This window comes from Colletes gigas, unplaced genomic scaffold (genome assembly GCF_013123115.1).
Source record: "Colletes gigas isolate AHSC1104 unplaced genomic scaffold, ASM1312311v1 Colletes_gigas_Sc00013, whole genome shotgun sequence".
Taxonomy (NCBI): Eukaryota; Metazoa; Arthropoda; class Insecta; order Hymenoptera; family Colletidae; genus Colletes; species Colletes gigas.
Genome location: NW_025106642.1, coordinates 4602049 through 4620850, shown reverse-complemented (window position 1 = coordinate 4620850; position 18802 = coordinate 4602049). Strand labels below are relative to the sequence as shown.

General features: G+C 36.4%; 1 protein-coding gene across 1 annotated transcript in view; it reads left to right on the top strand.

The window, feature by feature from the left end:
- LOC122399415 (dentin sialophosphoprotein) overlaps positions 1–18802 on the top strand; it is a 130340-nt gene that overhangs the window by 73575 nt on the left and 37963 nt on the right. The window contains exon 8 of the mRNA XM_043400089.1: positions 6848–6981. Coding sequence (XP_043256024.1) covers positions 6848–6981 — 134 coding nt within the window. The remainder of the gene's footprint in view (positions 1–6847; positions 6982–18802) is intronic.

Genomic DNA, 18802 nt, shown 5'->3' with positions numbered 1-18802 from the left:
TAACATTTATTCGTATTCGATGACGTTGGAATTAAACAAACAGAATATTCAACGTATTCGAATTTTGCTGTGAATCATTTCTTATTTTACTTTCCAAGGAATCGTATACATAACTGTATTAATTATACATGCCATTATTACATATGTATATTTTTTACCAAGTATCGAATTTTTCCATATTTCTGTTCTCACCTCCTGCTCGTACAACGCAATATGTAGTTGTTAATCCTATCAAACGTAAGAATTTTTAAAATTAGCCTCAACGTAAATATTGTCTTATACAATATAAAAGCTTTAAACTCTATTAATAGCAACTAAATGTTATTGCGTTAATTTATTCAAACATTTGTTTAATTTTAATCGTTGGTCATATTTTTCACATATACATATACAGGGTGTTCGGCCAAAAATTTTAATGAGCGATTCTAGAGGCCAAAATAAGACGAAAATCAAGAATACCAATTTGTTGATGGAGGCTTCGTTAAAAAGTTATTAACAATTAAATTCCAAAATTTTAAATCGTTCTGGAAAAATTATTTTCGGTTGCGGGGGTCAATTGCAATCATTTTTGGCGAATAGACATACCACCGAAATCCTGCGCATTTTCGAGAAAAAAATTCGAGAAGGTGTGAAATTTTTCGACGGAAAAAAAAATTTCAAATCGTTCTGGAAAAATTATTTTCGGTTGCGGGGGTCAATTGCAATCATTTTTTGTGAATAGACATACCCCCGAAATCCTATGCACTTTCGAGAAAAAAATTCGAGAAGGTGTAAAATTTTTCGACGGGAAAAAAAAATTTCAAATCGTTTTAAAAAAATTATTTTCAGTTGCGGGGGTCAATTACAATCATTTTTGGTGAATAGAAATAACCTCGATATCCTGCGCATTTTCGAGAAAAAAATTCGAGAAGGTGTGAAATTTTTCGACGGAAAAAAAAATTTCAAATCGTTCTGGAAAAATTATTTTCGGTTTCAGGGGTCAATTACAATCATTTTTTGTGAATAGACATATCCTCGAAATCCTGCGCATTTTCGAGAAAAAAAATTCAGAATGGGCGAAACTTTAAACGTTAATAATTTTTTAACAAAGCCCCCATCACCAATATTTTTTCAGAAACCAAATATAATTTGGTTCATAAAGGACCAAATGCATTCCTTTTGCGTTTATTTTACGCAAAAACATTAGAATGTTTTATTCTGTTCCTTCGAATTCTTCATCGATCGAAAGAATTCCATCGAACGATCGGCGATTTATTCGATTCAAATTTTGGTTCAATCAGTTGTTATTGTGTAGACCGTTATCCATTTAGCAACAATTGACCTTTCTTTCGTAACGTCGCGTATCTATCAATCTCTGTGTTCGCTCGCGAAGTTCCAAACATCATGAGGTGCTTCGTAAAATTAATAAACGTTCGTTCGGCGGGCTTCTTCGGGCGCTGCATATGTGCAGCTGCAGCAGAACGTCGTCCATTGACGCAGTTCCTTTGTATCCATTGGACCTAGTGATTCAAGGTCGGCGTATTCAACGCCGACCTAAAATAACTCGGTTCTTCGAACGACAAAAATTAGGTAGTTCCTAACGATCGTAGACACCTTTTACGTCAGAAGAGAAAAACGAGGAATAAACTTTCGAAAAATCGATCGTCACACGACACAATGTTGCACCGAGTTCTGTGTCAATTATTTTTTCGACGATGACGTTACTCGAACCGGAATAATTTCGAGGATCGAACAGGAAGAAGAACATATCCGTTATACGCGTGAAACGTTAGTCATCGTTTAGCACAACACCGGTCACATTATTGAATTTTCTACAATTACACGTAGAAAATTGAGCTCAGATTTTTTCCCGTTAAATTATTGTCCCTCGACGTTCCCCTTCGAGCAATCGTAATCGATAGTTATTGCCAGAGTCCTCGTTAATAGTTCTCCTCATCTCATTGAATCGATGAAGATAATTGCGCTGTCTGGTTACGACACTTCGTCTCGTTCACGTGCTGTTATTTTCTTGAGGCCGTCGAAACACGATACTGAAGTACATAATACGTGTCTTCGAGCATTACTGCGAATCTATACAGACTTTACGCGCGGAGGAACTCCGGAGCATCGCGAGAACCATCAAAGGCTCCACGAGGTTAAACCTTTTTCCATATTACAATGTAGAATTGTCATTCGCGGTTGTAGCGAAGATGCATTTATGGAGAATCAAAGAGCAGGCACTGGAAAATTACATTCACGGTGTTTTTACAGATTTTAAATTATAGTAAGTAGGGTCTGAAAACAAAGTTTTGATCTCGTAGAAAATTTCACGTATTTGGTCCCCGCAATTACAGTGCATTTGTTTGTAACAAAGAAATTAAAACGATAGATACACTAAGAAATGTTAAAAAATTTAGTCGAGTAAATTCTTTACTAGTTGTGTTAGAAATTATTAGTGGATCATTTTGACTGCTTTCTATAACTACTATAGTGATTCGTTTTTTGGTGAAACAATTAATTTTATATTATGATAACTGGTATCCAATCGTCTAGAAACAAAATGTTGATCTGACGAAAATTCTATAAATTTGGTCCAGCAGTTAACATTGTTAAGATATTACGAAGGTTAAAATGTCTGATTCAATACGATTTCAAACTCCTTTTCGACCAGATCTTTCTCTCCGCCATTCATACGCGTTGTCTCTGCAATCCTATTTTCGGAATTCCGATCGATGCAGTACAGATCCTTCTTAATGTTGGAAAACGGTTGTTGTCCACGATTCGATTACAGAAGCGCAGCGTGAATGCATAGCGACGCTATCAGGGAGAGAATGAATACATCGAAGTAACATATGTATCTGGAACATCGATAGATATCTCTTTCTTGAGCGTAACGTTGAAAAGGTTGGAGCTAACAACTTTAATTGCTCGAGAAATACCGTCACACACGAATAGAAAACTGTTAGATCGCCCCCGAAAATTCGTAAACCTGAAATTGATAAAATTTGTAATTTAATAGAAAACAAACACAATTTGTAAAATTACAAAATGAACACCAGTTTGATCCGTGCGTGAGTACACCCACGCTGGCACGGAATGCTCCTACGCGGTGGCAATCAGTGTATTAAAAGAATTAACAAGCGGTTGCCACCTACAGCGAACGATCTCATAAAGAGGCTTCATTCGTCGCTTAGAACCGTGCTTCACCGCACGAGAGGTGGAAAACAGGTACCTTTCGTTCCTATAATTCATTAGTATCCCAACGTTAAGTACCGAACTTGGAATTTCACGTCACACAAAGTAAATTTCGTTGTTACACTTCTGAGGATATAGGAAAGATCGTAAAAGTTTCGAGGCCCATGCTTGGAAAAGAATAGAATTCTCGTTAAACAGCGTTAAAATGAAAGTTTCTAATTTTTTTCGTAAAGAATTAAAAGTTCTAAGAGAGGCCTTTACACTGTACGAAAATATTTTTTAGTCCATTGTTTATTGTCTTTTATTAAATAGTAGCTAACTCTAAAGATTGTCTCTGGTTGGTTTCCACTGATACTGAACCCATTTTAGACAAAAAAAATGGAAAATTTAAAAAACTAATTTGAAGAAAAATTTTTCATTGATATAAAAATTAAAAAAGAAACTTTAATTTTACGAGCTGTTATATGAGAATCCTTTCTTAAGGACTCCCTTTACGTATATTTTTAAAAGGGAAAGGATCGTTTCAAAACAATCACACGATCAAGTTTTCAACAAACTTGTTAAATATTTTTCTTGTAAAAGTGGAAAAATGGAGCATCCCGACTATCGACGTGCCATAAACGGTCAGCATTGCGGAGATATGCTCGAGGATAATTCGAGGTCTGCGATAGCGAAGAAACGAAGAGGTGATTTTCTTGCGTGATAACGTTTGCCTTCGTACTGCGCGTTTAACGCTCGAGACCGTCGAAAAATTAGGTTGGGAAATCGGTACCATATCCAGCGTGTAGCCCCAGACCTCGCCCCATCAGATTATTTTTTATTCGATCCATCGAAAGAGGCATTGCCTGGAAAAGAGTTTCAAAATAACGAAGAATCTTCGACAGCAAAATAAAGAATTGTTTTTTCTGTCGGTTGAAAGTTGATCGATGGGACAAGTGTTTGAACGTAGCAGTGGATTATGTTGAAAAGTCGGGGAATTATAACGCCTGTTACGTAAACAATATTAAAACAATATTTCAACAGCAGTTTGTTTCTTTGCTCGTTGGACGACCCTCGTATTACACATGTATCAATATTCTTAGCTCGTCCGCATGATCGGTGTCTGGCGAGAATATCATAGACAGGAATGCACGAAAGAAATAAATACCGCTGATAAGCCGGATATCAGGATAAAGTTTCGAGCTGAGGAAGCCGGATTTAATCGGTGAAACGTGCACCGGTGATGACCTTTTTCATGGGAAAAACAAATAGCCTCATCTTCCCATCCAACGTGCATAAATCTTTGCATTGAAATTTCACTTTCAATCGGACAAATTGAACAATTGAAACGCGTGGCGTTTTCGATAATCCCTTTACACGGTACAGTGAAAACTCGATAAATGTCGCTACTCCGGGTCCGGTCAGCAACACTTACGGAATAGGAGAATCGTCTTTCGAATTTGATTGCAGTTTGCCGACGCTTCGAACGTAGAAAGAGTCAGTAGCTAAAGAAGAAAGAGGGACTGAAACTCGGATTTATCGCCCCAGTTTAAATATCCGCGTCAGTGTGACCACACTACTGCACAGAAGAAAGTTTTTTATTTTTTACTTTTTGTTAATAAAAATTTCACTATCATGTTGGGTAGATTTCTCTGATTAAAATGAGGCTAAACACGATATAAATCGGCCAATATTTGGTAGCATAATATTGAATTAAATATTGTACTTGCGAGTCTTTCTCTCTTTATTTATCCTTCTTGTGCTGTCCTTTTCTATGCTCGGAAATATCAAAGAACGACGCATCGAGGTGCTGGCTACATTTATCGAACGGGAGGTAGCTATTTTCAAACGGAACGGTTCCACCGTTTCGTAAGTGATCAAAAACTGCAACACTTATGAAATAGGGGGTTTCGTTAGCTACCACTGTTCGATAAATGTACCAATCCACTGACCTTGCGAAGATACGAGTACACAATATTTAATTCAATATTATGGTAACAAATATTGGCCGATTTATATCGTGTTTAGTCTCATTTTAATTAGAAAAATCTTCCCCACATGATAGTAAAATTTTTATTAAAAAAAAGTAAAAAATAAAAAACTTTCTTCTTGTACAGTAGTGTGGTCACACTGACAGGAACATTTAAACTAAGATGACGAAGGCAATAAAGATTTTTAAAGAAAGCCGCTACGTCTCCGGTTACACTTCGCCTCACTGGTTCAAGGGGGATCCCCCTAGTGGTGGGGATAAAAATGTATCATTTATGGAACAGCTCTTGAGGACATTTATCGAGTTTTCACTGTATTTGCTTTATATCCTCTATATCGATAAAATCCTACGGAATACCAAGCTGTTAAGTTTATTCGAGGCGGGATTGATTTAAAATGTCAAGTACTAGATAATCGTGGGACGAAATATCAACCAAACGAGTTGAATGTTAAGCGCGACAAGAATATATTGTAATATTTATTTTTATCACTATCTGTAGACGAATTATTTTTGTTTATGCTTATAGAAATATCTTTGTTTCGCGATACAAAAGGAAAAGAACGTTACGGAGAGATACGAACAGTAAATTAATAAATAAGAACGTAACGGTATCGAAATTAATTTTACTACGTCGTAAAAAAAAAAAAATGAATACGTAGTAAAATATCGTTTTAATACGTCGTATCGTATTTTCTTATGCAAGTATATTCGCTGCGATAAGAATCGAGTTAAAAATAAAATAACGCTGCCGTTTATAAAACTGGAAACGAATTCCAGTTTCGTATGGCTGAAGTCGAATACTCGACGCTGTGTCCGCCGGGAAAAAGTTTATTTTGCAAAACACTCGCGTATCAAGTTGAACGCGTTTCACGCCAGAGACCCAAGTATCAACATTCTGATGTTATACGTACACATACGGGTTTGGTGAATGCATGAATTTTGTATTTTTTTCAATTTATCGTCTCAACAAAATATTATCGAAACGAAATATTTCATTTCTACTTTCTCGTAAATACTGCTTACAAAATCATTTTTGCTATATTTAATTCATTTATTTATTTACAGGTATGAATCCCCTTGTATACAAATAAAATTATGAATCGTATAAGTAACTGTTGATAAGAGTGATTTTTTTCATTATCCAACAAAAAAGAAAATTTCTGTGTCAAAGTTAAGTTGTTAAAATTCGTCGATCGATGATGTATCTTAATAGAAAGAAACGTGTCCAAGTTATCTATATTTTCTCAGATTAAAAAGTTTTCTTTTGTCCACCTCTGACAGATAAGTAGAAGGACGTTTTATCGATGTTCACAGGCATGTTATCGAAAAAGCATCGAAATCGTTCGATGAGTCATACGTGAACGCATTTGAAATGTAAATAACGAGTTACATTTTACGTAACTTCGCGGAGCTTTCTGCACGTCTGGCTATAAATCGTGTTAAATTCTAACGAGTTAAGGTCAGTGTTGTAACTCCGTTTGGCTTAATACCAACGATTGTAGCCGGCTGGCGAGTACCCACGCAAAAAAAAAAGAAGAGAAAAAGAAACATGTAATTGATCCCCCGGGGTATATCTTCGGCGATTCGAGGCAAATCGCCGGGCGATTTATCTTGGATTTCTCTCGTTTTCGTGCTTTCATCGCGGTAATCGGACACTCGATTCCCCCACGAAACGTCTGCCGTAACTAACGTAGCGAATTTTAGGTGCTCTCAGAAGAAGTTCTCTGGATCCCAGCGCAAGAAGATTCTCTTTGGGTACACCTGCGATACCTCATCGAGCTTCCGATGCCTGTCTCGATCCTGTGCACGCCGCCATCCTCTTCAGAGACGCGAGAGGGGTAAGTTTCATTCACGAATATTTTTTAAAAAATTTCAACACACAGCTCCGTCGATCATCTTCTTCTTGTTTCTTCTGGTTTTACGTCACATCGATTTCTATGTGTTGTTAATTATATTTGAACCCTTAGAGCATTTGTTCAGTTTCACTGCATTCGTATAGTAAATGGTTGACTATTAGGACCTGGATACCGCGGTAGCAATAGGGTTGTACAGTTTTTTGGATCAGGTATCCGTGAGTGACTTTGGTCGAGATTCTTTTTTCTTTTCTGTTAAAATTGTTGGATGACCAATGGGCCAAATATCGATACGTCATCGTCTGTTAATCATAAAGCTCGTTGGTCACTAGGTCTAAGGGTCCTCCTCCCCTAATATTGCTAAGACATATATGTATATCTGCGGGTGTTAACACCATGTCCAAGAGTCAAATTCCATAGCAAATTCCGTTATTCTTCACAGTTGAGTTCTAAATGAATTCTAGTTGAATTCTAGTTGAATTCTAGTTGAGTTCTAGTTGAATTCTAAAATGAATTATTATTTATTACGCTGCAACCCCCTACGGGATCATTAGCACAAGTTTACATAGAACCAAGCAAATAATTACAAAATTAAGTACATGAGACAGTGAACTTAGTTGCTACTTATACAATACGTAGAATGAAATTACAAACGAAGATCATGTTTCTTAACGAATTCAAATATGACCATCATAGGAGGTATAAATGATTGAAAAAGGAAAGCATCAATCGTGTACGGAGGGAAGTAGCCTTTAGAATCATATAAAGGACATTGCCATATGATATAATTAAGATCCTGCTCTGGATAATTGACACCTTGTGTCTGGTGCAAGATCGATTAGGAAAAGTGAGACAACTAATCGAAAGTGATTAGAACGTAATCTGTTGGTAAAACAAATAAATAGGAAGGGCCTTTCGAATGAACCAAGGAGCAGTTCAACGTAATCGAATCTTATAATAGAAAAGTATCGCGGTAAAAATCTCTTTTACCAGGTTTTGCGTGTTTTTGTCCCTTTGGTCGAGGTCCATATCTTTTACAATTTTCATGAAGTCCTTGAGAGGGATATGGACGCGACAGCGATCGAAGAAAAATGTAGTTAACAAGTTCGGATGCGTTCGCTGGGAAAGATTACAAGTCGAGCTGTTTCTTGGCACGATCTGCCTAGACAGTAAGACAGTCGACAGTGCTCTATCGATTGTCCTGCTTTCGGAATTGCCTTGGTTATCCCGAGCTCTCATCAGCAGCGACGTACGAACACCTGCTATCTATTTACTTTGTGCCAAAGCAGAACACACCGCGCGACTTTTCCCCGCGAATCTTGAATAGGGTTAAATTGAAATACGGCAATTTGCTTGAAAACCTCGCTGAAACCCTCTTTCATCGTGCTTCCTTCTACGATCACCGGTGTTTGCAATCTAAAAAAATTTTTACTTCACAAACGGAAGTCTCTCTCTCTGTTGTGCCGGTAACTTTTCGTTGGCGTAAAATGACACACTCCCGGCTTCGTAAATCATTCGACCGACTTGTACACACACTGGATTGCCCCCACTAGGTAATCGATGCAATTTTCCATCGTGCAGACCCTTTTCATTCCAAAAGGTCATGCACATCAGAGCCGAACAAATATTATTCACGGCTAACTTACACGGATGTTAGGGTCATTCGTTGATTAACTTTTGCACGCTCGTTCGTCGGCTTTAATTCCGTTAACGAATTCTAATTTACAAACGAAACACAAACGGAAGTTAGTTCGCGAACGAATCTAAAATTTGCGCTCGATAGTCATGAATAAAATTTGCATCAAACTCTGACACACGGTATGGGTGTTCTTCCATTCTTTGACCATGGCACGTGTCTAGCCCGATCGAATGGATTGTATTTTTTACTTGTTCGCCGCGAAACGTTTCATTCTACGGTAGAAACTCCAATTTTTGTTGGACAAGTGGTAAGAAGACTCGTTTGTCCATGAAACCTGATGAAATGGACACAGATCCTCCGCAATTTGTACTTTGATATTTTCATGATAATCCAGCATTAATTCCACATCATTTTCTTCTCCGTGTATTTATATCATCTGTCGGTGATATCACACAATCAGAAATCAAACGAAATAATTTATTTGTATATTTTTGTATTACGTTGAAGGTGCTGTATTTTATTTAAACGAGTAATTCGTTTTCGAGTGCTAAAATTATGTTTATGCAAATTCCTTTTTACTCGAGCTTTTTTCATGCGACCAATTTTTAAATGATCGCATACTCTATACGAGATACGTACGATTTGTATGTATAAGACTCGACGATACTTATTATCCGTATCGCGTTGCAGGCGCGTAACATCCCACTTGCCTTCGCTCGAAACCTTTGATCGGTAACCGTAGTTAATAGCGCGAACGTGAAACTTCGCGTAGGTTTGTTTGCACGCGCGTTCGTAGCTTTTCTTTGCGATGATTTATTGTGTACGTACTGTATAAATATCGATTCGACGAAAAGTCAGAGGAATAATGTAGGTCACGATGAAAGCTCGAAACGTAAGAGAGGGGAATTCATTGAAACCTCTAGAAAAGGCGAGTGTCTTTTCCTATATCTGTTTTTATCATTTCGCGAAGTAGGTCGAGGTTACTTTTCCTCTATGCGCTTCATTGTACGTAACTACGTGAAAAACGTTGATAAAGTGCTTGTTAATTCGTTTGTTATTTCTCCTTTTTTTTCTCTCTCTAATTAAGCACATTTCGAGCACGACTAGTGTGGCAGTCGATAAGGAAAATACAACCTCGTTGATAATTATGGAAATGCAGGTTGTTCTTTTACCCTTTATCGATAAAAAAGAACATTGTCGGTAACGTAGTACTCCTGCCTTAACGGCTAATAACAAATTGTGGTTGTTGTCGATAGTTGGCCTTATCTACGAACGGTTAAGTGATTTTATTTTCAGTTGGTTTTGATACTTGCGTTTTTAACCGTCATCGATTCTAGTAATCTTACAGTACTTATATTTTCTTTGCACAGAACCAATCATCCAAATTAACCTTTTTATATTATGTCACAAACTCTTTGTTTTATATATGAAAAAAGAGATTTCAAACAGAAGTTATACAATGTTTATAATTTATCGATATCTTTCTGTTTTATTGGAAACTTATCGAGATACGAAGGTCGTCTCAAGTTTTGTTTAAACTCCATAATATGCAAAGAAGTCTAAAGAATTGCGATCGCATGCCGCGTAAATTTTTTACAGAACGCACCCTCTGCATTCATCGCGTGCACCAAGTGACACTGAGTCATCTTCAAAGCTTTCCATGGCGTTCAAAATATTCGACATAAATATTTCGCGTGTCTTTTTAATTCCTGTATTCCGCCTTCGTATCAACCCCATTCTAGTCATTTTTCTATTACAAATATTTTTAATAGTTCCCGCGTTTACTCAAAAATTTCTTATTTGTTGTTTTATAAGTAACGTGCACAAGAATTAAGTATTGAAATTTGATTCTTAAATTTAGAATTACTTTTCTCGAATAATTTTGGTTACGCCTGTGGTCTTTAAGAAATGGAATAATTGAAATCATGAGATTAGAAATTGAAAATTTTTTATTTTTTATTCCATAAGTAACGTGCACGAAAATTGAAGATCGAAGCTTGATTCTTAAATTCGGAATTACTTTTCTCGAGTAATGTATTTTGGCTAGCCTGTGGCCTTTGAGAATTGAAATAATTAAAATCATGAGATTAGAAATTGAAAATTTTTTATTTTTTATTCCATAAATAACGTGCAGAAAAATTAAAGATCGAAACTTGATTCTTAAATTCGGAATTACTTTTCTCGTGTAATGTATTTTGGCTAGCCTGTGGCCTTTGGGAATTGGAATAATTGAAATCATCAGATTGCAAATTGAAATTTTTTTATTTCTTATCCCATAAGTAACGTGCACAAAAATTAAAGATCGAAGCTTGATTCTTAAATTCGGAATTACTTTTCTCGAGTAATGTATTTTGGCTAGCCTGTGGCCTTTAAGAATGGAAATAATTGAAATCATGAGATTGCAAATTGAAAATTTCTTATTTTTTATTCCATAAGTAACGTGAACAAAAATTAAAGATCGAAACTTGATTCTTAAATTTAGAATTACTTTTCTCGAATAATTTTGGTTACGCCTGTGACCTTTAAGAAATGGAATAATTGAAATCATGAGATCGCGAAGCGCATTTTGCGGTAAGGTTTCTAGAATCAGCGTCGCTGACCTCGCATCCAGCGTAACATGTGTGACGATTTACATAATCTACACATGTTCGTTGAACTGGTCTAGTCTGACAGTGACAGCTACAACGTCCATTTAAATTTTCATCGGGTCGAAGAATAAATATGATTTGACACGTTTTGGCGGAATACCAACAGAACGGTATCGAGTGCCCGAAACTTCTTAAATCAGTCTGGTACAATAACAAACCGAATTTTCTTTAATTTTTACTCGACTTCGTAACATCGAGAGATGCACTTTGAATTTTCCACCGACACCATAACTTTTGGAGAAGCAAAAATAGAGAACGTCGTGCGATTTCTTGGGTGTCCTTAGAACGAAATTGTGAATGAGGATTTTCTGAGACTCGAAATTGAATTCTTGGATGTTCGTCAAGAATGTGCGATGGGAGCATTTTGTAACGCAGAAGTAGCGTCGTATACGTTTGCAAATGGTTGGAGAAAATGTTCTATTTGTATCATAAAATATTTCCATATGAATATTTGTAAGATATTAATAGAACCTAATGTGTTTACTTAAGTTTACTAGCGATGCTCTCGTTATGTATTTAACAGAACATCAAATATTCAGTGAAGTAATACAGGGAGAAATCAATATTCGTTTTATCCGTAACATGGAAATTACTATTCCGAGTAAAGTTGAATTACGATAAAATTAACGTTGTTCGTGCCGTGTAAACCAGCGTTCTTCGAAAGGTCTGGAAAATTTAGAACGTAGGAAAATGTGGACAACTCGAATACACATAGCTTTCTATTAATTTTCTTTTTTTTAACCCATTGCCTCGTGATTTATTTTCAAGCAAACGTAATTATTCGAACCGTCTAATCTGATTGCAGTTCTGTGTGCACATTTCTCAAATTTAATATACGTCAGGTTTAATTGAATTCCTAAAATTAATACCAATCGTAATATCTAAATATTTTAAATATTTTGGCGATCGTGGCCCGTCGAAATTAAATTTGCACACACAAATCGTCCAGGTTAAATTTCTAATTTTCACCGGTGGTTTCAAGAGTGCTTTTCCAAAAGTTTGGGGACCACAATTTTCAGATTAAGCGGCGCAAGACAGCGCGAATAACGTGTACACATAGCATACCAGCGAAGTTTCAATATCGTATACTCGTCGTCTATTCCAAACGCAAAGTGCAGGTGATTGTTCGCACCTCAATTATTGAACGCAGAGATAGGCAGAAATGCACCTCATCGGTGCTTAGTTAATCAATATTCGATCGTGCTCGAGAAATAGCCTTTAAACGAACAACTACAAACCGTGCAACCTTTCCTCGTGAGTTCCCGTTAATTATTTATCGGCTTAGCGTCTAGGAAACATTGTTTTCTTTTTACCAAACGTCGCTGTAACAACGATAAATAAAAATGTTCCACAAATCGCATTTTCATTTTGCGCCTCGATCGTCTCGATTAGAAAATTCATCCTGATCTTAGTCAGCATCGCGATTACGATCTTTCTTAAATTAAGTAGTTGGTATTAACCACCTGTGGTTAGAATTAAATAACATATGGCGTGGAAACAGTTGATCAGGTGCAGAAAATAAATGAGAGACAGTGATTAGGTATAAGTTCCCTTTAGTAAACATATTATTTTCACGGTGGAGGAATTAAGATTAACGAATTGGTAATGATATGTTATGGGCCAAAAGTGTTTACGACGAACAAGATGAAATAAAAATTAAGTTTTTATTTGTTAAAGGGTTAAATTCTTATTGTTGACGTTTGTATATGGCTAATGTTTTGTTTTATTTAATCATTTCGCTACGACACATGACGCGTAGTTAAGCAATATTCCATTGTCTGGGGTGTAAAATTATTTAAACATAATTTTTTAAATAAAATAGTGTTCCATGTAACCTCGTTTCAAAAGTGTCCGGTATAACGATTTTTATTCCGTGTATGCTATATTTCTCGGAGGGCAACTAAAGTCGTCAGTAGTAACGAAAGGGTTAAGGGAGATGTGTCACGATCGAGCATATATTTCAAGCAATATTTGTACTTGAATTTAATTTTTGAAAATTTTACAAATATTTTTCATTTTTTCTTCAAGGAAACAGTACAAACATATAAATTCGACGAAGCATAGTAAAACGTAACAGACGTGATCAATTTTATAATATGCAATTGATTAAAAAAACTGGCAACGTTCGTACGGAATTTTTTCGATATTATTTCTCAACATATAAATTAATATTTAATCTCATACAAATTAATGTCAATTTCCATACATATAAAATATGTAGATATCCTTTTATGTTTTATCAAATGTTTTCAAAAATTTCATAGTATCGATCATTCATATGCAGGATATTATAAATGTCGTTTGATATAATTGGAAAGAATAATAAACAACGTAAGAAGACTTTTTCAAAATCACATTATCATTATGTGTTTTTTTATATGTATAATAGAAAGTTGAAACAGACGAAAATCAAATATTCAATATTAATCAAATACTTTAAATAAAAATGAAGCAAGGGAGTGAATACGAATGATAAAACAAGTTGAAAATGTAGAACAAAATTTTTTATTATAAAGATAATGGAATATAAAAATTTGTAAATATGTTGAATACGATTTGGCTGACGCGTTTGTTCATTACTCGCTGTTTCTACTTATACTGTTGTCAAACTTCACACTGCTAAGTGTGGCCGAAATTATAAACACCATGAAACGATCTTTTTTAAAAGCAAGTATGTTTGAAAATACGCAGTGGTACCAATTTTAACTCTCTCGCCTAAAAAATTTTAAAATACCACTAAAATGTACTATAGTTAATTCTCTAAGAAAGTTTTAAAAAAAAAAAATGCACTAAAATACCCCCTTAATATACAAAAATATAAGAAACACTCAAGACACGAATTATTATACCAACCATATAATTATTTCTATTAAAAAAACTATGAATTTGCATAAAGATCCACCAATCGTGAGTTTCGCTAATGGCGTCTGTTGGGAACGACTACAGAATTTTCGAACGAGCGAGGCGCGCGGATCGTTGTTTATTTTTATTCCTTTCAATTCCCATCGTCATTCAGCGTACGCGCGCAAATAATTTTCAGGATGCACGTAATCGCAAGGACAAACGCGGAGAATAGCCGCGAGTGAAGATTCGTGTTGCGCACGTGACCGTCCTGGGGGAAAAAACTGAAAGTCCGTAAAATTGCATTTACTTGGGTTGTCGCGCGCGCACACCGACGATGCGCCGTAAATTCCGTACAACGTGTCGCGGGAGTACCGCCGGCTTGAAAGCCGATCCAGTTCGCTACGAGCGACCGTGCTGGTGTCGTCCACGACACGAGGAAAGGTCTTCCGTCTCCGACTATGTACGATTCCGAAACGAGACAGTCGTCGACGGGACCACGTTCGCGCTACCTTCCGGTTCCAGGCCGCTCGGAACGTCCTCGAAGTTCGTTCGACTCGCTACGGTTCGATTGAAAAGAAAATAAGAAAAAAGACACATTCGAGGATCCCACTCGCGTTGTTTCCTCCCCCCGCGTAACGAAGGGACGTTGTGACCGCTAATTCGAACAAGTGATATTAGGTCAGTGTTGTTGAAGGAGAAACCTCTGGCCAAGTGCGAGTTTCCGCTCGAAAACGTCGAAAGTTCGTGGATAGGTCGATAAGCGAGCACGGCTAGGTAATTGGACGCGCAACAGGAATAACAACCACGTTCCGGTGACACACGGGGACGCCTAGGTTCGTTCAGTCTCGCGGAGAGTCGCGATCGCGTAGCACCCGGGTGCCATTTTCCGTCGACGGTACGCGCGTTTAGCGGACCGTTTCTCGCCACTGATAAGAAGACGTCAACGCGAACGACGGTGCGCTAGGTCAGCGTGCAGGATCCGACCAGGCAGGAACGTGGAAGACCCTGGATCGTTTTTTAACGTCCCCCTATCGTAACCAAGAACAATACACTCCTTTTCCGTACCGTGGAACACTCGTGATACGAAGAGACGTATAATTGCGTTTCCGTTCCGGGGCTCTGGTAGTTGAACTCGCGGATAATGCTTATCAGCTGGACCCTGTCTTAGACGCGACACTATCGATCGTTCGAACAGACTCCAATTACCGGATAGTTTATTAGCGCGTAATTGGTTTGAACAGAATGTTCGAACGATTAATGGCGTCGCGACTAAGGCAGTATCTGATAGATAAGCCCTACCGATAAGTACGACTAACAGTATCCGGGACGAAACGCAATAATGTTGCTCGTTTCGCTGGTATTCAGCATCTACGAGTGAACTGTTCACGGGAGAAAAATCTTTTTTCTATGTTTGGGTCTGAAAGTAGGCTTTGAAAGCACAAATTTGGTGAAGACGATGTGATTTCGAAAATGTCGGTTTCGTTTACTTCTGTATGCGATTTCGTTGGGAACACGAACGTTGCAGACGATGCCACGCCGGCTCGTTACCAATGGACAACGACGAACACTTGTTGCTAGAGACGTGTTGAACGAACGACTGTTCCGTTGCTGCCTGACATTGGTCCGTAACAAAATTATTACGCTCGGGAGACGGTGTCGGCTACGCTCCTCTCGTGGAATATTAAAATCTACCCGGATACGCTCGTTTCCCGCTTTAGGGAAGATTACGGAATCCGATCGATGCCTCCGATACGGTAACTCGGTCGAAAATAATACATTATCGACGAGCTTCCGTAGAAAATTGACGAATCTTCTTAAACTATTTCACATTTTGCATCTCGGTAGCCCCTTTTTAACATAATCAAAAGCTTTGGAAAGTTCAAGGTTCGAGATATTTACTCTTTGTCCAGGAATTCAAGGATTGCTAATCGAAACATAACTCAGTATCATGTAATTGTTTTTATTTTATCATCGTTTTCTGTCTATGAAGTATCAGTAATACTGTTGTGATCTGCAACTTGTAGAAGAATTATTTAAATGGAGTAGAGATAGTCTAAAAGGAAATACTCTGTTCGAGTTAACACGTTGACTGCCATGGTGGTCACTGGTGACCGTCACTTGTAAAATTATGAAGTATTTCTAATTTTCAGGCTTTAACTTGAACAAATGAGAACGTTTCTAGACATGGAACATTTTAAATATCGAATGAAAAAAAATGTTTATAGACGAGACAAAGTATAAAATAGATAAATAACGTTCATTTTCATTTTATGAAACGCGTATATTTCATACATATTTTCCTCTTTAACCCTTTCGGTTCTAACAGTAATAAACGTATGTATACTGCAATATTTTGAAGTCAATAATTCTGTGATGTAATATAATTTCTATTGGATGTTACGTGCACATATACATAATTGCGAAACTATGCAGCGATATTTCCCAACACATTTTACAACCGTACTTTCACAGTTCGTCCAAAACTACCTTAAAGAACAATTATTAGAAAATCGCGTGTAAAATTCAAGTCCGAAAGGATTGTACGAGACCCATTCGATAGATAAAGAAACAAGCGGTTGTAGTTAAAAACGTATCCAAATAGGAGATTCGATACTTTCAGAATCAAAAATTGACGTCTCTGTCGTTTATTTAAAACAGCTGTTTGATAATTATTTTAGTATACACAACCTTTATCGCTTATTCGACAGTGGCAAGTCCTCGCGAAAAGTACATATTTGAAGAAACTGCGTTTCGGTGATAAAATTTCTGGTTCCTAGCAATACAAAATCCTGGATGCTCAAGCAATACTACATAAGTTGTATAGATCATGCAAATTTTTACAAATGGCTCAATTTGTTCATAAAGTAACTAGACAAAAGTCCGACTTAGAAAGGAAAATTAACGTTTTAAACTATCAAAAAATTTCACTAAGAGGTTCCATCCACCTCATATTTAAGATCATGACCCATTAGATTTTTTCTTAATTAGTCCTTTCAAAGAGTAGTTACGTTGACACAAGTTTCACAGCAATAAAGAAGCTAAAACAGAATGTCCAAGAGTGGCTTAAACTCGAAGACAAAGAATTCTTTGCTATTGGTTAAAAACTAGATAAATTGTGAGATTCGTTGATTAAATTCTATTAAAATAACGGGTCGTTTGTCTCTTTACTTGTTAAGTAACCCTCGTAGATCATCTTGATTTGTAATTAGTAATTAGGTGATCGAACATAGCGAATAAAATTTGCAGGACGTAGTCTCTAGAGTAGATTCCCAAAATTTTATTTAAAACCAGAAAAGGCAGTTCTTGTTTTGAAATTTCACGAATCACGCGAATTGCCATGAAGGCGCTTGTAATTGTATCGTGCTGACTCCTACAAACTGTATAACATTTTTTCACCGTTGTCGTTAATTAATTCCATGCGTTTATCTCTGCACGAGACCACGATGTTTACCCTAGCTGGTTTGTAAACATTATCCTCGTAGAAGTATATTTAGATTGTCAGTGGTGATTCTGTCGCAAGAGCAGCGGCGTCATCAAATTATGTTCCAATATCTGGCACATAGCTGACAATTTCGCGAGAACGTAAATTGTCGCTGTTATAAGAATATCTTTCGACCAAAACACACGCTGGAATTCGCACGATGATTCGGTAACGCGATCGAATTTATATTTTGGTTTTATTCTCGCTTTTAGGCGGGAAAACAATTTTATTTGGCACGCGGGAACGCAAACTTTCGAAGAAAATATAAATATTTTTTTTATACAAAATATCTGTTTACTTCGTTGTATAAAAATTGATATAGTTTTCAGAGTGCATTGTACAATGGTGCAAATTTAAAAGAAAATTTTTAATCTTTGGGGAAAAAATTTTCATGGAAGAAAAAAACATAAAAATTAAATGGAAGCTTGTGGTCTGGTGCAGATTTAATTTTCAATAAAAATGATGTTTTGTCAGTATTTTAGAATCTCACGAACGGTCGATTTTATTTCTGACAGTGTTTTTTTTATCGTAATGGACGCCATGAGACGACACATGAAATATGCATATATCTAAGACATATTTTATGACTTTAGTTCAAGTAGAATTTGATAGTGTTTACATTTGAACCATGTTAAACATGCATTGCAGATTTTATGTAGTTCTTTGTTTACTTGAAAATTTAATATCGTATTTTGAAAAGATTTATTTTAGATTTTGTGTCGCAATGTTCTTCAAATATCCAATTATTTATAGACAATTATTATTCTATAATTTGCACGCGGAAGTTTGACTTTCTCTGAGTTAATTCTTTGAGAATTATTGCTGGGTTAAATACTATCGTGAAGTCATACTTTGTACAAAAATTAAAATTCACTTATTTTCGCACTCTGTATTCAAAGGGTGTTAATATACGTCAGTCCATAAATTCAGTATGAAATTTACGTTACTGTTTACATCACGAATCGTATTTCTCTTTTATTCTTCTGTTTACTTGGCTCAGTCTGCTCAATATATCCAACGTTGGTAGATTGGTGGATCATAACTTACGAAAATAAATATTCACAGTCAATATAACGAACATGTTCTTCACTTTCACGCATCATTTTATTACTATTTCAATGAAAGAAACTGAACTATAGTAATTAAAACATTTTTGGTGTACGACTTTTTAAAAAATGGGGAGAAACCATATAA